We start from the raw sequence: 18,437 nt of genomic DNA, 5'->3' as shown, positions 1-18,437 counted from the left end.
GCAGAACTCTGCGTATATGTTGACTGGGCAGATCCTCAAAAGGATTTAAGAGGAAAAAATATCGCATTTTACTTTAAAAATCCAGTCGCGTATCAGTTTTCTGGCAGCTGATAAAAAAAATCACACATCCTAAAGGTTCTGTGCAGGAAATTGCCCAACTTATATTTCCCATCAGTCATAATCAGCCTTGTTTAAGTGGCTGCTCTGGCTCTGCCTGATGTGCCGCCCTGTTCTGTTGTGTAAACTTCTTTAAGTCTCTATTGACTATAGAGTGTGTTCATTCAGCCTCCCTCTACCTGAACAGTCCGGGCCATTTGATAATTGATTCTGACGCAGGCAGTTTCTTTCATTATGTCTTCAAGTCCCCTATTAAATCGTCGCTCGGCCCTTTAGCCCCATCATCCCCGGAGCAGTGGGAGCTATCAACGAGTGTTTGCGAGGGTCTGCGGGGTCGGCGAGGAGGGAGACGAAGCCTCCTGGAATAGAATCTGCTGACTGCTGGAGTGCTCCTACAGAACAGCAGGAAATGTCTCTGCGCTCCACAGCCCATTAAAGAGGCTACGGAGAGTGTTTCTGTGCAAGAGTGCAGCAACTCTCTGAGGGGCTTCTCCACGGTCTTCCTCTTCCCTCATCAGTGTCTGATTTATTTATCTTGTATGAGGCGGTACCTGAGCTCAGGAGAGGAGTAGTGCCTCAGCCAAGTCTACTTTCTGGTCACTTTTAACTTCAAATGTTTTGGAATTTATTTTGTATTTGATGGAGACGATGCAATTTAACACTCAGAGACAGAGCATGAAACTGATGTGTTGCACCGAGAGTTTACAGCTTGTGCTCATTTTTAACCCCCGGGACTTTAAATATGCAGTGTTATTAAAATATATAAGATATTGAATTGCAATTAAATACATATACAATGATAGAAAAATATGTGTTTGTATATTTGTATCTGTATTTTATCTTTATAATCATGTTTATGTTACCTGCTTATGGACTATGGATGTGAATTAGCATTCTCGCTAACTCCGGCATGTTATCATCTTATATTTTTATACTGATCTTTATCAGCATGCTGTTTCCCTATTTAATAAAACACAAACAAATAAATGAATAAATACATTTGTTCTAACAGGAAAGATAAGAAGATTTAACAGAGTAATAACAGTTTTAAAGCTCCTGTGAGGAACTTTTGGTTTGTGTTGATTTTGGCACCCCCTGTGGACAAAGCTGTACCTCTTATCTCTTGTGTCCTGTACGTGCTTAAGTTGCTGTTTTTAACAAAAAAAACTCATCCTGCTTTCTTGTATCACTCACTTTAAATTTTTGCACTGAACATGTAATCAAAGGCAGCGTGCAGTAAATCGCTTCGTCTGACACCTACACCCCCGCCAGCAGTTTCAGGCATTAAAAATAACTGTATAGAAATAATCATTCTTGTCTCTGATGATCTGGTTTGCTTTTGTAGCTCATATAGAGTCATCAGAATTCATTTAAGTCCGTTTCATAACCAGTGAAAAACTCCTCACAGGAGCTTTAATATGACACAACATTATTCAACTTTTAACGCGTGTTAGCTCCTGCAGGTTTGGGGCCCTGAAAACGCCTCCCCAGTGGAAAAGTAACAATCTATAATCCGCGACATGTTGGAAGGCTCCTGTCGAGCTCTGAACCCCCTGAATCACTCAGACTTTTCCCTCCGTTCAGCGCCTCTGCATGATGGAAACTCACTCATGTTTTTTCCTGTCTTTGCTTTTATTTTTCCCTTTTAGGTATATTGATGAGGGACTCCCTAAATAAAGACGCTCCTGGTGACTCAGGACGGGGATGAAGATTTAAAAATAGAAGCCCTGCAACACGACTCAATCATTCCTGTGATTCAATACGAGAACGCTCTCTGAAGAAGCGCAGCAGGGATCATTTACAGCCTTTGATTGATTTGTGGGCCATCTTCAGCCACTCGAGTGAGATTTATACTTCACTTTGTAATCACAAGAAATGCACGTCTGCTATTGGATGACAGCTGAAGTATTGACGGATGAGCGGAGGAGCGTGCAGATGATTGGGAGTTGAAGTCTTGACCTCAGCTTTCGCAGTGAGAGCAGGAGGGTCTGTTTGGAGAGAGAAACACATCAGCTGGTTAAATCTAATTAAACCTCACTGAGCGTGCCCTGGCTTGCTGCTGCGCTCACCAGAGGGCTTATTAAATTCACTGCTGATTTGCCCCGTGTTATATCTGCTGGAACAGTTTTATTTCCCCTGCAGCTGGTGGGAAACACTGGAGGCTGAGTTCAATCTGCCAGATGTCACCATGAGACCTTCCTCTGGGTTTAGAAGAGAGCCATGCTAGTCCTCAGAGCTTCTGACTGATAGATAAAACTTACACGGGAAAAGATTTAAGCCTCCAAAACATTCCCTGTCTTCCAACATGAGTGACACAAACTACTGGGTGGTGGACTATGAGCTCTCCTCTCCCGCTCCGCCCGGGTTCCCAAGGGGCCCCACAGTGCTGCAGCCCATGCCGGGGCACCCAGAGCAGGGGACGGCCCTGTGTTTTGTCGGCCTCCTCGTGCTGCTGCTGCTCTTTCTCGTCGTCCGCTGCGTCCGCATCTTGTTGGACCCTTACAGCAGCATGCCGGCATCGTCGTGGACGGACCACAAGGAGGGGCTGGACAGAGGACAGTTTGATTATGCGCTGGTGTGAAGAAGAGATTAAAAGTTGAAGAGCGGGACTCTTAAGAGACTTTTGAGGGACGATTTTTGTTCTGCGCTCTTATAAAGCTATATTTCCAAAGTTTGAGCTCTTGAAAATGAAAGCAACAGTAGTTTGTTTGTTGGGGTAAAACAATCTTTCAAAATAAAAGCATAAAAAACTTTATCTGTATGAGGATAAAACGCAGCAGAGTCTAGCATCTATTTTAATTTACAGTAATTAATGTATTACCTGAGATTCATAGTGTGTTATGTTACACTGCAGCTTTAACTGTAACAAACACAGCAGGAAGACTATGAAATGTATTGCAGCATTACGTATATCATGTCATTTATTAATCCTGTAACGTTTAAACAAACCCCAGGACCGAATCATAAATACAGAGCAGATGTGCTGCTGGAGAGGTCTTGATTGAATAAAGGAGAATTAAATGAGTTACGTTCAGGCATGGAAGTCATTTAGACAGAACAGATACACCATGTTAGAGAAGATTTAGAGACAAGACTGAAAACTTTATATGTTTATTTAGGGTTAAAATTCTGTCTGCAGTATTTATATTTGAGCATTTTTTGGAAGTGCAGCTGAACCCAAAAATTAAGAAGATGTCACTTTTTTAAGGAAACAATGCTGGATATTTTGAGGCATTTAAAGAGGGGGTAATATGCTGCTATTATGCTTCACATTTTAAGACATATATATAATTTTACAATGTTGGATGTCCAGACTAAACGTGGGTGACGTTTCAAATCTGTAGGTAAAAGTATGCTGGAGTAATCCCCAGGCTTCACTTTGTGACGTCACAGAGTGCAGCCTCAGAGGGCTTTGGAGAGCTGGCCAATCAGAAGAAAGCGGGCTTATGGGGGCGGGGTTTCTTGCAGGGCCAGACCTGAAAAATGATGAGTTTTTGTAAATGTAAAATATGCTAAACTACTCCACAGGTATCACAGGGTGAAATATGAAGCTTGAAATGAGCATAATGCCCCCCCTTTAAACCACCTCTAAGATGACCCTCAGGTAAAACAACAAACCAAAGCCACTCATTTTAGGGAATCCCTTAAATTGCATCCTGAAATGTTGCTTTGGCTGCAATTTTCTTCACTGTAATTTCTTTCAAATTTTCAATCTAATCTCAATTTCTTTCTAATCCAACTTTTAAAGCTGAAGTTTATAATACATAACCGTTAATACAGCGTATCTTATTTGGGGTTGTTCTGCTCAAAGTCGCCGTCCCTTTAAGAGGCTTAAGAAGGCTCAGCGCCGAGGGTCACAGCCCCGGCTGAATATGTGTCATATAAAGTTTTGATTATGAAATGCATGTACACCAAGTTCCTCGCCTAATCCTTTTTGCCTTTAGGCCCCGTCCAGTGCACCAGCCAAATCTGTTCAACAGTGCCTGTAGGAATATGAGAAAGCTTATATCTATTTCATATTAATGCTGTTACTGCTCCTTTTGCCACTTGTTTTGTTATATTGTTTCTGCCCTTTATTTACTGAAATGTGTTAATGAAAGGCTATTTATAAATAAAGTTTAGTAATGATATTTTACAAGTTGATTTGTTTCGTTAATGACGACCAAAAGACTGTTTATTCATACTAAACCAACTAACTTCCTGGATGTCGACTCTTGCTTGTAAATTTAGATATTTTCCTAATGTTTCTTTGAAGTGGCATCAGTTTTTTATTGAAATAAAAGCTTTTGTCTTGTCTTGATTTTAGAAAGTGTCATTACTTTATAGCACACACACACTCACTCACACAGAGCGATAGAGAGAGAGAGATAGAGAGAGAGAGAGCACCAACAAACAAACTTTTCTAGAGCAAAGGCTGTCCCCACTGCTGCCCTCAAATCAATATAAGCAAGATTTAGAGCAGATGAAATCAATCGAATAATCAATCGGAGGCTCGTAAAGAGACACAGTGGGTTAATTTATGAGGATCCAGAGTCAGATCACCCCACCCTGATGAAATATATCCCTACGCTAAGTGACTTAGACCCTCATCACAGCCTTCTGCTTATATGCAAACTTCATCATCAGGGGAATGTTTGAACAGGAGTTTGGATTACTTTAAGGGATTTATGTAAGGATGACAAATATAAAAGACTTATAATTAAAAAAAGATTTCTCTCTTTAGTTTTATCCTCCCTGGTATCTCTACAGCTGCCTTTGCTTCAGCTTGTGAGCCAATTGTTCCTGCTGATGAGCTGTGACCTCCTCTGGATGCTTTGAGAACTGCAAGCGAGAGTCCTCTGATCACTGTGGGATCGATCAGTGCTCATGTGTGCTTCTGCATTATGAGACAACGCATGAAAAAAAGGCTGCTGAAACTCAATTCATTTACTGTTAAGGAAATATGTCAGAAAACAAGAAGTCTGGTTTGTGACACATTGCACACATGAATATAATCCTGATCAACTTTATATGTAGAGACTATTTAAACAACACTTTCAGCTAACCCAGCAGACATTTATTTTTGTTAACAGTAAGGCAATGTTGCTCTATCCAGTGGTCCACAACTTTGGTTTGGACTGAAATATTGAATCTACTTTTGGATGGATGAAATTCTATACAGATGTTTAGGGTCCACTGAATCTCCTGAATTCTCCTCTCGCACCACTAGGAGGTAAAAGTTTTCACTTATTATGTAAAATCTTTCAACATCTACTTGATGGTATAAACTTGGTTCAGACAGTCATGAAGCTCAGAGTACGAGGTGTAATTGTGATCCCTCGACTTTCCCAGTAGAACAATCATGAGATTGATATCTGGGATTCTTTGGATTTGGAAGGAATTCTGGTCACTTGTCATGTAGCTCCATCATCATCAGATCAATATTTTAAATTGCCAAGCACTTTGTTTTATGGGCAAGTATCTTCAAAACATGTGACATTGCGGCTCAGCGTTGCTTTGTGTTCAGTGCTAATTAGCGAATGTTTGGCTACGATGGTGAACATGGTAAACTTTATGTAAACATTAAATTGCCTAGACATTATGAATATGTTAGCATGCTAACGTTGGCATTTATCTCAAAGCACAGGGATGCCAACCCCAGTTACACCATTTTAATTGGCTTCCTAGTTAACGTACTGTTAATGTTAGTGGTTTTACATTTAAGTAATATCACACGAGAGGGACAGATGTTGGACTGAATATCAGCACGGCTGTGATTCGGTCAAAGGCGCAAGGCTGCAGGTCAGGTTGATCAACTGTAATCAGAACAACAGGCTGAGGTGGAGTGATGCACACAGTGGAAAGTCCCAGTGCTGTTATACTCTACATCAGCACTCATGGAATGTCTCTTATCCAATCAGATTACTTGGAAACATGTTGTTAGATAGGAAATAAATATATAGCTAGCATTACGTTACCTAGGAATCTACACATTAGCTATTAGTGTTAAGCCGATACCTAGCTACAGATAATATCATTTAGTAAGTGCCTGAATTCTAAAGTTAGCTGCAGTCTGCTAGCATTACGTTAGCTTGGAATTTATGCATTTCCTATTGTATCGGGTTACACCACCAAACAGTAATATCAGCTTTCAATATCAGCTAACTGTAATATTAGCTTGTAAGTGTCTGAATGCTAACGTTAGCTGGTGTCTAACCATAGCTAATGGATTATGAAATAGGCTGTTATAATTTGAAATATTGTACAATCTCCCTCCATATTTTCACTGTCAATGTCTTTTCAATTGTTGATCAATAGAAAAGCTGTGACATGATGAAGGCTTGTCAGATTCTGAAAAAGCATGAATAATGACCTGGCACACAGCAGTATGACCTTATGACAGCATTTTAGCTTCCCATCTTAAGGTTGACGTCAAAGGAAAATGGCCGCCTTGTGAAATCGGTCAATTAAAATGATTCAAGGCAAGTTATTAGGGATGATAAAAGTAGCATAAACAGTGCTCAGTCAGACTTTGCTAACTGGACTACAGCAGCCCTCTACAGCATACAGTTTATCAGGCTCCAGCAGATGGTAGGAAACACACTGGAACAACCCCCAACTCATTAGTCAGACAATTAACAGGGCAGATTCTGCTTCAGTGGGTTCTGACAATTTTACTCCTTGATAAAACAACAAAGGCACTCAGTTCCCATCACCCTATACACACACATGCTCAAACACATACACACACAACCCACCCCAACTAAAACACACACACACACACACACACACACATACACGTGCATGTGCCCACAGATATACAAAAAGGCCTGAGGCTGTATGAGAACCTTACTATTTGCCAAATTATTGCTGTTGTTGAGGGTAAATTTCAGTTTTATTGTAAGTGGTAACAGTACTTAAACTGTTAATTAAACTCTAAATTGCTTTTTAGCAAACAAGTGTTACTGGCTGGTTAATGGCTGTCATGCAGGCTCAGCAGATTTGACTAACTCTCACTTTGACATGCAGAAGCAACTCATCTTTGTCTCTGGCATGGTGCTGACTAGGCAGGCAGGTGAATACATAATGCAAATATCTTTCTGAATGTGCACCGGCTAATTTTCTGGTAATGTGACTCCATTGCAGAGGCATATAAACCCCCCTTCCACCTTACAAACACACTCACTCACACACACACACACACACACACACACACACACACACAAACAGAGGGTAAACACAGCCAGCATACACATGCAAATCATGTTCGTCTGTTGTAAAATGTTCACAAAATCTCTCTCCCAGTACACAAACATCTTTACATATACATGAAGGAATAATACACCTACCCTTCAGACAAAACACAGCTCTGGTCCTGTCTGATGTGCGTGACAAAAAAGAGAATTTAATCTACATAACAATAGTGATGTTATCAGAGGACTGCCTGCTTATCTTCCACCATGACAATACCACAAGCTGAGAGTGTTGTTTTAGGTTAAAGATGCTGTGAGGACAACTGGAGTGTGTTTGTGTGTGTGTTGGCATGGATTTAGATTAAAAGAAGTGTGTGTGTCTGTGTGTTTAGGGTGTGTGTCATCATTATTAGTTTGTATAATAGTCAAACACAGAGCTCTCTGTGACAGCACACGCAATTGTTCAATGTAAAGTTTGGAAGCTCCACAGCCCAGCTATGCACACACTCAAAGAGGTGTGTTTACTTTCAAACTATGGAGTCCTGGATGTGTCCGGGATTGTTGCCGTGGGTGTCAGTAGGTACTTACCTGGAGAGTGGTTACCCAGGAGAAATCTGTCAAGAGTGTAACCTACAATGGAGCACAAGGAAATGTAATAAGATACTTGGTATTTCGTGTTGAAGATTACTAATGCATTTTATCTTTACTTCTGATAGCAGATAAGGAAATGTAATGAGATATAATACATTACGTTTTTCCTTACAAATTCAACTTTGTCAGAAGTTGAAGAACAATATGTTATTTAAATACTGTTTTGGCTAAACCTAAGGATATTCAGGGCTTGGTGCTACAATGATGAAGTAGAAAAACAAGTTTTAATTGTTCCCGTGAAGTATTTAATACCAAACTCAATATATTCACAATTAAGGTAAGTAAAAGGTACAACAACAATTTTAGTCTTAACCCTTTCAGTTCTTAGTTATTACACATAGTAAACTGTATGATAACTGCTGCCGCTTTGGGCAGAAGGCGCCTCAGGTGTTTCACTCTGCTCAAACATCAAGTTACATTCTTCTTGTCAGAAAAACACCGGAAGCTTTCAGAATAAAGGTACACCTAAATTACCTTCAGGAGAATGGACTGCAGAATGGGTAGATACACTTGTATAGCATCATTGGTAAAAAGTTTTTTTTATTTAAGGCAGTGACTCACTCTTTCTAATAGTTTGTCTGGTTTATATTTTATGAAAGTGCATTATATTTGTTAAAACGTATTGTTATACATCATACCTGACACATCTCAATTTGTGTTACGCCCTCGAGAAAACCCCGACAATGCTTTTTGTACGTTTTTGGTTTGGGACCTCGAATCATTATTAGTCTAATCAGCTCTACATGTGGCTTTTATTTTGAAAGGATTCCACCCGCTCATGTTTTTCATGCTTGACATCTGAGCCGCGATGGCTGAACGGCCCACCTCTTCTCTGCTGTAGTCGTCGGGGTAAAGCGGTACTGAGGCGCATCCCCAGCCAAATCAAGCTCAAACAAATATCTCAAAGTGGATTTATTGTTCTCTCGTCAGGATTACCCACTTCATCACTTCCACTCAGCTTCCGTCAGGTGAGTTTCTGCCCTGCTGGCCATTTCACTCAACAGTTAAACTTCATCTTCGTGTCTTTCACGATTACTTTTGCCTTCTACCTGTTTTTTTTCTCCCTGGTTTTCAACATAGAGAAGATATTAGATCTATTTGTACAGACTTAAACAGTTTGTTTGGTAGGCTACTCAGTTCATTATTTTATTCTTGCATTTCTAATCTTAATTTTTTTACAGAGCCATATTTGCTTCACAGCTTTGTGGACTACATGTGTAGTTGTTTTATGGCATTACTGACTGATATTTATATGTTTAAAGGAAATTCTTTAACGTACTTTATAGCTTTACTATAATTTATTCACAGTATTACTATTTTAAATTTCTTCTTTACCTGAGTTTTAGACCAGATGTTACAAGTCATTTACAAGATGTGCCATCTCCTTTTTCACATACCACCCTACCTTTCTTCAGTACCAGCACTCACACACACTCACACAAACATATGAACAAAGAAGCAAACAGGGCTCTTGAGGTCTACTTCCTGCTTACTTGATTATTTTCTCCCCTGCAACCAATCACATCCCAGTAGCAACCTTTCCAGACTGGGGTTTACCTGGATGACACCACATTTAGTTTGGTTGAGGTTTAGCTATGTGGAAAACTGTTTTGGACATCATCATCATCATCATATTTGCCTCCACCTGTCCATGTTCAGCAGAATGGACCTGCTGCCTGACGTATGGAGGCAGGACTTCTGGCTTCCTCCAGGTGTGACCTGGATAGACATGGAGCAGCTGGCAGATTCTGACCGGCCGCAACCCAAGGACCTGCTCATCGCTCTGCCCCTCGCACTGGGCTTTCTCGCGCTACGCTACCTGTTTGAGAGGTAAAACACACCTGCCCTCTTTGTTCTGGGTGACTTGTTTGGGATATTGTAGGCTTTACAGGAAGGGCGATTGTCATTTCTACAGCAGTGTGTGGCTTTGACAATTTAATAATCACCTTGTTCGACCTAAAAACGCATCTACACCCCTACTCTAATGTGTATGTTGTATCTACAGTGTAGCCGTCACAGAGTTCCTCTGTCTTTGTTTTTGACTGTTAAATGTTTTTTGTGTACAGTATTTATGGTTAACTGACTACAGGCTGGTACCCTGACTTTCCCACACTGGGTGTTGTTGTCGTTTCTGTAAGCCCTCTTTTGTTTGCCCTCTCCCCAGGTATTTAGCCCCACCCATGGGCAGATGTTTGGGGGTGAAGAAAAGATTACAAGTAATTGCAGCCCCCTCCCCAAAGCTGGAGTCGTTTTACACCCAGAGGAGCAGACAGCCGACGCAGGTTCGTCTGAACAGACCTCAGTGTGTAGGCACTTCAGCTTAATATGCACATTTTTATTTTTAGTTACCTGAGCACACTGAAGGAAACGTGTTTTTTTTTCCTTGTTCCTTAAAAACCCAGCCTGGGGGAAAACATTCCTCCATATGTACCCCTCATTGTTCTCTCTCAGCTTAGATAAAGAAACCCAAAAATGCTCCCAGAAAATAACCCATATTTCTCTTCTCTTCATGTAGAGACAAAAAACTAAAGACAGAGGCTTTACTGCTTCATATGACCCAATGATTTAATCCCAGTCGGCCTGTTTGTCCTACAGATGATTATTAATCTGTTTCAGGAGTATCCAGTGGGCAACTTCACCTATTCAGCACACTACTACATGTTGTTACTAAAATAGTAACTAAGCAACAGTGTCCATTCAGTGTAAAGTGAATTTTAGAAGATGTAATGGAAGAAAATCACTTCCACTGCCTTGATACTTTAAACTTCCCGTCCTATGTTGTTTCAGAGTGACATGGTGAGTTTGATGTCGCTGTGTGGGAAAACCCAGAGGCAGATTGAGACCTGGTTCAGACTTCGCAGGAACCAGGACAGACCATGTCAAACCAAGAAGTTTGGTGAGGCAGCGTAAGTGTTTCCCCTTCAAAACCTCTTCATTGTTCAGTTTACAGATGACTTCCCTCAAGAGCACTTCCTTCACCGCCCACAAAGCAAGAGTTACTACAGTGAAAATATGCCTAAGGAATGCTGATTAGTTTGTCGGATGGTTTAACAAATGTCTGTGTTCCAATCTCTGATCTGATCTGTTTTATTTTGCAGCTGGAGATTCTTTTTCTACCTCACAGCCTTCATAGCTGGTCTGGCCTGTTTGGTTGATGTATGTGTTTCAAAGAACGATTTATAGTAACAAAACACATAATCTGATAAGTACTAAAATGAAATATTTTGAGCATTTCCTTATTCTGAAAACTGTATCTGTATCTTTGCTCCACAGAGGCCGTGGTTCTGGGACCGAAGGGAGTGTTGGAGGCAATATCCTGTTCAGGTGAGAACATCACTTACAGCACATTATCTCCCTGCTTTGGTTAATGGTGGTGCTCTTTACTGTTTTTGCATTTTTTTCTCGTTACTTCCCTCCAATATTAACTCAAGTGCAGGACAAGGTCAAGGTGGAGTTGGAAGGGAAAAGAGTTTGTCTTAAGCCACTTTCCCACTGTTCAAAAAACCCGCTAACACACAGCTTTTTTCAGACCCGAGTCAAATGACTCTCGATGTTGATGTCATTATTTGAGTAATGTTGCACTACTCGTGCACCCGCGCATGCGTTGTTTTCAGCTAAAGTAGTTTAACTCAGTTACATGCACCATGTCAGCCGTGACCAGAAAAGTGATGTCTGGAAGTACTTTGACTAAAAAGAGGACGATAATGTGCTGTGCAAGATATGTGGTGTTAAACTATAGAAACACTAGTTCAATGCTTAACCACATGTGCTAAAAGCACAAGGAGAAACCAGGGGAGACAGACAACAGGCAGTCTCGCATCACATCCTTTGCTAGCCCTATTAGCACACGTCGTGATGATGATACCAGAGCAGTGAAGATTAGCCTTTGTTGAGCCGGAGCACAAGCCACCACCACGCCGAACAATAGCTACGAGAGTGGAGAACATGTGAGTTACGTGTTAAGCAACACAGAAGAGAAGTCCATACGGTCTGCTACCGCTGTGACGTTTGACAACGAAATGTTACAACAACGTTAATTAAAGGGCCTGTTAAGGTTGTTCAGTGCTTTCGAAATTGCACTTGCTTTCCATTGTAGGCAATTTATTTACATTCGTGTATTAAGTGTAAGTTAATGTTCTCTTACAGGCATACAGCCGACTATTTCCAGGCAGGGAGGTCTGTGTCTGACCTATGTTTTTTAACGGTAAAAAATATATAAATTTGTGAGTACTTGATTATTCGTTCATAAGGTAATTAGATTACTCGAATATTGAAATCACAGGAAATGCCCATCCCTATTGGAACACAAAACCCGGGTCGAAACGCAGTGCGACTCCTCGTCATCTCAGCTACAAATTCTGCTTGTCTCCTTCCAAGCAGCGCTCGAACATCGTCCAAATTTGTCTGCAACGTGACATCAGACGGTGACGCAGCAGAAAAGAGATCAAAAGGAGTATACTCCATTGGCAATGGGAAAATAGACAATTGGCATTTATTAGCGGGTCTTCCCTGGTCTGAAAAACCTGTGTCAACGCGCTAATTTTGGTGGGAAAGTGGTATTAGTGTAGAGGAGGTCTGGATGAGGAGACGACGGAACAGAGGGAGATCCAGCAGCTGCAGGGCAGGGCAGGGTGATGGCTAAGTGTGGCTAGGGAAAATAGAGGTTTGGATGTGGCTTGCAGGTGGATAGACGAGCAGAGGGACTGCCAGCTGAGTAGTGACCCTGAAACACGGAGAAACAACATAGTAATATGCACATGAAAAGTTGACTTAAGGTGCGGCCCATGAGTTCCAAAAATTACCTCGTATGTCTTTGCGATCTACTTTTCTGTACCTTGATGTATAACGTCATAAACGCAAGGAAAGTTGTAAAGGAAGAGTCACAAGGATTAGGGAACTACAATGTTCCATAGATGGACTACAAAAACTGCATCAATTGCCCAGCGGGATCTTACCCTGTTGTTACATTCAGGCATATAAGATAATGTGACTGCATTACCATTAATAACAGTAGATGTTCTTCTTAATTATAAGGGCAATATCCAATGCACATCAGCTATAAGCCATTATTAGCATTATAACAGTAGCATTAATCACACTTCATATAGGCAGGTGAGTTTTGAACTTTGGACTACAATAACCAGAAGGCTGTAAAAGGTGCTGTAAATAAAGTTGAACTGATTGACTGTTAGAAATGAAATAATAAAAGGAATATAGGTTACAAAAACTGAAACTGATGTCACATTGAGAAATGTTGCACATACTCATCCTCCACTCCTTTAGTGCCAACAAAACGATATGCTAACAAACATGACATGCTAACAAATCTACTACTGCCTTGTTGATTGATTGCTCCACAAACGGCCAAATGTTGCTGCAGCAAGGAATTGTGGGCCTTTAATATCTTCTTATCTTTATTAAAGGATGGTCCTGTTTTTCTGATGCTAAAGGCGACAAGAGTGTAAGCAATGAAGCTTTTTTCCTTAGCATTCAGAGAATTTAAACAGCTTACAGAGGAAGAGAAGAAATACTTGTTCGTCGTTTAAGGACGATTCAACCACAGAAGTATAACTACAGAAGTGGGAAAGCAAAAATCTCTGATTGTGAGGTTAAAGATTTGATAGATTTGGTAGATTCACTGCGTGCTTATGGACTAATGAGAGGCAGGAGTGCAGACGGTCTGCTGAGGGTGAGCTGATCTTACAACACAGGTGTGTAAAATGAGCAGAGCTGGGAGCTAGGGGAACCAGGAAGGACCACACCCAGGCCAGTACACACACACAGGACACAAACAAAGAGAGACAAACAGGAACACACTGGGAACACAGGGACACAGTAGGATATCTAAAAGGAGTACGGTCATGGCTGTAACACAGTCTGACTGAAATCTGAGTGTTAAAGGGAACAGATAAGAAAACCAGCACAATGTGGTGAACTAATCTGTTTCCTCTTTCATACCACAGAGGACAATGAATATTCTCACTTGAATTACTCATCCTGTGTGTAAATACATTAAATGGTTAGAAGACATAAAACTATCCAGTTTGTGTTCTTGCTCACCTGAATGTGAGTCGGATTTGTTTTTCTTTAGCTCTTTATATTTATGTGTAACTCAGTCTATCTAACTTCTTTCCTCATGATGTATTACCTCCACCGGATGAGGACTTTAAATCTGGTCTTATTCTGTCTGATCAATGATTAACCCAGAGATAAAGTGGTGTCTCTGTAAAAGTGTCATCATAGCAGAGGATAGTTTCGATCTATCGACCTCTGGGTTATGGGCCCAGCACGCTTCCGCTGCGCCACTCTGCTACGCACCCCAGATGGGACTCGAACCCACAATCCCTGGCTTAGGAGGCCAGTGCCTTATCCATTAGGCCACTGGGGCTTCTGCAGCAGCTCTTGTACCACAATGAACTGAACAGTGACGGTAATACTGACGCTGTAATTCTTTGTTAATCATCTATTGAAAAGGTATTTGATTAATCCACGTCTGCTGTTACCTCGACTTCATTTATTGTCGTCCTTTCACACCTCCTGTCGTAAAAATACGGGCCTTGAAGACAAAGTGTGATGATGCAGCTGTTCCTCTGTGGGTAACCGGTGTTGGTGGATTTGACATGACATGTTCAGGTGTTTTTGAATCTTTCTTTTATTGACTTTTGAATTTTGTTTCGTCCTCAGCCCATGGAGAGAGCTCATTACTGGTACTACATGCTGGAGTTGGGTTTTTATGGCTCTTTGCTCCTACGCATCTCTGTGGACATCAAGAGAAAGGTGAGGACATCAGCATTCATTCAGGATTATCTCACATTACACCACGTTTGCCCTTTGCTGCACACATGTGTAATAAGTGACTATAAGAGCATTCATTTTAATTCTTCTGTTAACACATGAAGGTCATTTTGTTTTACTGAGTTGTGGTCTCACGCATTTTTTCTTTGCCAGGATTTTAAAGAACAAGTGATTCATCATCTTGCCACCATCTTCCTGCTCAGTTTCTCCTACTGTGCCAACTATATTCGCATCGGCACCTTGGTCATGCTGCTCCATGACTCCTCTGACATCCTGCTCGAGGTAATGTGTGGTTGCAGATTCTCAGTCAAGGAGTTAAAGGAACAATTGTCATGTGACATCTAGTCAGACTCCTGGGCCAAAGCCACATGGGATCTCAGAAATATAATTAATCTCTTCAGGGCATATCACCATAGATTCAACTCCACGTTGGCTATTTCACTGCCACTGTAGCTCTAACAATGTTAGGAGAGAAAACTATTCTGTGACTGAGTCCTTAACTAAACAACTGTACAAAACAAAGTGTGAGAGAAAACACGAGAAAAGAATTTTAAACTGATGTTTTGCCAGTTTTTGGTAAGATGTGAGAGGAAACACCTGCCGACATTAAGTAAAAGGAAGTTCCTCACCATCCAGGGTTGGATTTCATCTAAACAGTTAATAAGGTTATTAAATGAGCTGACAGTGTTGTATAGAACTGGTTGATAAAATTGTGTCTTCAGCAAAGCAGCGATGCAGCCGGTTTTATGGCGTAAATCTGAGTCAAGGGGAGCATGTATAATAGGCATAGGGGGGCCTAAAATTGAGCCCTGGGGGACGCCACATTTAATTGGAGCAGGTGAAGACGAGCACCTTACAATGTTAACTAAGAAGGTTCTTTCTCTCACATAGGACGTGAACCATTTTACCTCAGGGCCCTGCAGACTGACCTCGTTTAGCAGGTGTTTTAATTTAATGTCAAGATGCACGAACACGTTAAATCTCCTGTTTATCTCTTATCCCAGCCTCCTATCAGGGATCACTAAGTCTTGAACAGTTGTGTTGTTCACTCACATGAATTCACTTCACTTAAAGCTTAAGTTTTGGTTTCTATTTGTTTAATTAGTCAAACCACTCCTATGTTTGCAGTCCGCCAAGATGTTCAACTACGGCTGCGGCTGGAGGAAAACGTGTGACGCACTGTTTGTTGTGTTTACTGTGGTCTTCCTCGTGACTCGACTGGTGATTTTCCCCAGCAAGTAAGGTTTACTCTTGAGATGTTTTGCAAACCCCCCCCCCCCAAAAAAGTGTTTAACTACTAATTGGTATTATTTACAGAATCATCCACACCACCCTCGTACTGTCTGTGGAGGTCTTTGAACCTTTTGTTGGCTACTACTTTTTCAACGTCCTGCTGATGGTGCTGCAGGCTCTTCACGTCTTCTGGGCTGGTTTGATCTTACGCATGGTCTACAAGTTCCTGAAAGGCAAGGTGAGAATCAGCAACAAAGCTGAAATCAACCAGAGATGAAATCAACCATCTCTGACTAATATTTTATCTACAATATACAATTACAATGTTCGCATTAGACAAGTTTCCCAGCATTAAACCGTTTATCTGCTTCTGTTTCCAGCTGGAAAAAGATGAACGCAGTGATGAAGAGAGTGACGACGTTGAGGATGAAGGAGGAGATGGAAATATGGATCAAGGAGGCGATTATTGTTGGGAGAAAAGTAAAGACACCCTGAACTCTAAACTGTCTATGCTGACCAACAGCTGTGTCCTAAATAACCTGACAAACCACAGGGCATCTATATCGGACAGAATGCGGAAAGCTCAGTAAAGCCTTGATGATTTTTATTACAGGAAGTAGTTATCTTATCCTTTCTACTTCAGTTCCTGTATGACACCATATCTCATTTTTACTGACAGTGGAGATAGATGTAAAATGCTGAGATAGCAGAGGACAGATTCAATCTATTGACCCAGTATGCTTCTGCTGCACCACTCTGCTTTCTTACACCAGAGGGGACTCAAACCCACAACCCCTGGCTTAGGAGGGCAGTGCCACTGGGGCTAGTATATTTGGTAAGAGGCCATAGCACACATTTCACTGTTCACAAGTGTAACTCTGACATTATAACTCTTTTAAAGTTATTTTTCTAAGGACAGTCTGTGTATGAAATAAGTCAGGGAAACATAAAAGCATCAAGTGCCTGATAGATGTTTTTTTTATTGTAGCCGACACTGCAGACTGTTTACACTGTTTGTCCGTCAGTCGGTTCATGAAGCAAATGTTAGAAACAGTAGCAGAGCAAAAATGTAAACTAGGTAGCTGACGTGAGAGCCAGCATGGACTGAAATAGTAATATTGCAAAATGATGGAATTGTTGTGTATGTAACATGCAGTAGATATTTATATGTAGGAAATAAATTCAGAATTGTACTCTTTGAATGTCTTTTGTGATGATTTATGAAAACTAAAGAGTTTTGACTCATTATAGTTACATTTAATTCACCACTCTTTTATAGTATAACAAAGATTGTAATTACACAAATACTTTAAGTGTTAGATTACAAATTCAAAGTAAAAGCTAATTACGTTATTTGCAACCTATCATATTTCATAAGTTATATTGTTCATAATTGTAATTGTTGAGGTTTTACTTTTTGAATGTAACATGAAGCAGTGCTAGTTTTGCCTGTGTGTATGGAGCACAGGTTTGAGCACAATAGCTCAACAAAAGATATACACTTAGATCTAATGTAAGACCCAGAGTAGACATAGGAGGTTGTTTGATAATGTTTAGTAATGAATTTGTTACTTAACATGCAGTAGATATTGTATTATAGAAAATAATCATTTGACACTTTGTTTCAGTTCAATATACTGTTTCAATCACCAACCTTTTTTTAAATCACACTTACACAGCACCGTCATTAGACAGGTTCTTTAGGTGTATGTTTACAACTGAAAAGTAAAAGCTAATCCATTCAATGGCAATTTCTGTTTGTTTTTTAAAGTTATTTTGTTCAGAATTATAATTATTGAGGCAGACGCTGAAAGTTTAGCATGAATTTATGACGATGTAGTTTATGTAAGATCCAGTAAGGTCAAAGTACACAATTTTTTGCAGTATCAAACTATTTTATGTTCATTAGTGCAAAATAATGACATTTCTATGTAAAATGCAATAAATATTTAGAAATAAATCCAGTTTTTTACTCTTTCTATGCCTGTCTTCTGTGATGATTAAAGAAATTGAAATAACGTGAGCCAGGATTAACTTTTTGGAAGTGCAGAGCAACATCACATCTGCCCCAGTCATCACAGACTGATATCTTGCTTTGGAACCACAGCGCCATCTGGTGGCTTGGACCGGTATACTGCTGGGTGCCATTCTGTAGTGTTTATCGATTTCTTGTGATATATATGTAAAATGTAATTGTTAGAATTTATGTAATAGTTCTAACTATAAACAGTTGGTTAGATAAAATAAGTATTTGCTTTATAAAATATGGCTATATGCATAAAGAAGGTGTTACCGAAGCGTGACCAATCAATCACGTAAAGTTTTCAATTTTCTCCACCGCTCTAACCATTTTTATCATTGGTCTGTGGTAACTTCAGACGGACTCATTTGGAGGATTAATTTGCTTGTTTATTCATCAGAGGTGAGTTTTATCCAGTGTTATTAATAATAGTTACATGTGTTTGTGTC

General features: G+C 40.4%; 2 protein-coding genes and 1 non-coding gene across 4 annotated transcripts; 2 read left to right on the top strand and 1 right to left on the bottom strand.

Moving 5' to 3' along the window:
- The first annotated feature begins 2,351 nt into the window (after nucleotides 1-2,351).
- On the top strand, nucleotides 2,352-2,698 carry LOC138612218 (cortexin-1). Its single transcript, XM_069685536.1, has one exon. It carries the CDS (start codon nucleotides 2,423-2,425, stop codon nucleotides 2,696-2,698), a length of 276 nt encoding a protein of 91 aa, XP_069541637.1. The 5' UTR covers nucleotides 2,352-2,422.
- Nucleotides 2,699-8,799: 6,101 nt separating this feature from the next.
- Nucleotides 8,800-17,166, top strand: LOC138611641 (ceramide synthase 2-like). 2 transcript variants are annotated; one of them, XM_069684817.1, is made up of 11 exons: nucleotides 8,800-8,908; nucleotides 9,603-9,770; nucleotides 10,105-10,222; nucleotides 10,728-10,846; nucleotides 11,039-11,096; nucleotides 11,214-11,264; nucleotides 14,625-14,717; nucleotides 14,889-15,017; nucleotides 15,864-15,973; nucleotides 16,053-16,206; nucleotides 16,349-17,166. In XM_069684817.1, the coding sequence occupies exons 2-11, from the start codon at nucleotides 9,604-9,606 to the stop codon at nucleotides 16,556-16,558; spliced, it is 1,209 nt and encodes a 402-aa protein (XP_069540918.1). In that variant the 5' UTR covers nucleotides 8,800-8,908; nucleotide 9,603; the 3' UTR covers nucleotides 16,559-17,166. The 2 variants fall into 2 exon arrangements, with proteins under 2 accessions (XP_069540918.1, XP_069540917.1); XM_069684816.1 differs by having other exon boundaries at nucleotides 9,600-9,770.
- On the bottom strand, nucleotides 14,256-14,328 carry trnar-ccu (transfer RNA arginine (anticodon CCU)). The gene has a single exon. It is a non-coding gene; the product is annotated as a tRNA-Arg (tRNA).
- Nucleotides 17,167-18,437: the final 1,271 nt, after the last annotated feature.

This window comes from Semicossyphus pulcher, unplaced genomic scaffold, assembly GCF_022749685.1.
Source record: "Semicossyphus pulcher isolate SPU_LCO1_2020_fin unplaced genomic scaffold, fSemPul1.0.p SCAF_7, whole genome shotgun sequence".
In the NCBI taxonomy this organism is placed as follows: domain Eukaryota; kingdom Metazoa; phylum Chordata; class Actinopteri; order Labriformes; family Labridae; genus Semicossyphus; species Semicossyphus pulcher.
This window is presented reverse-complemented; position numbering and strand designations above follow the sequence as displayed.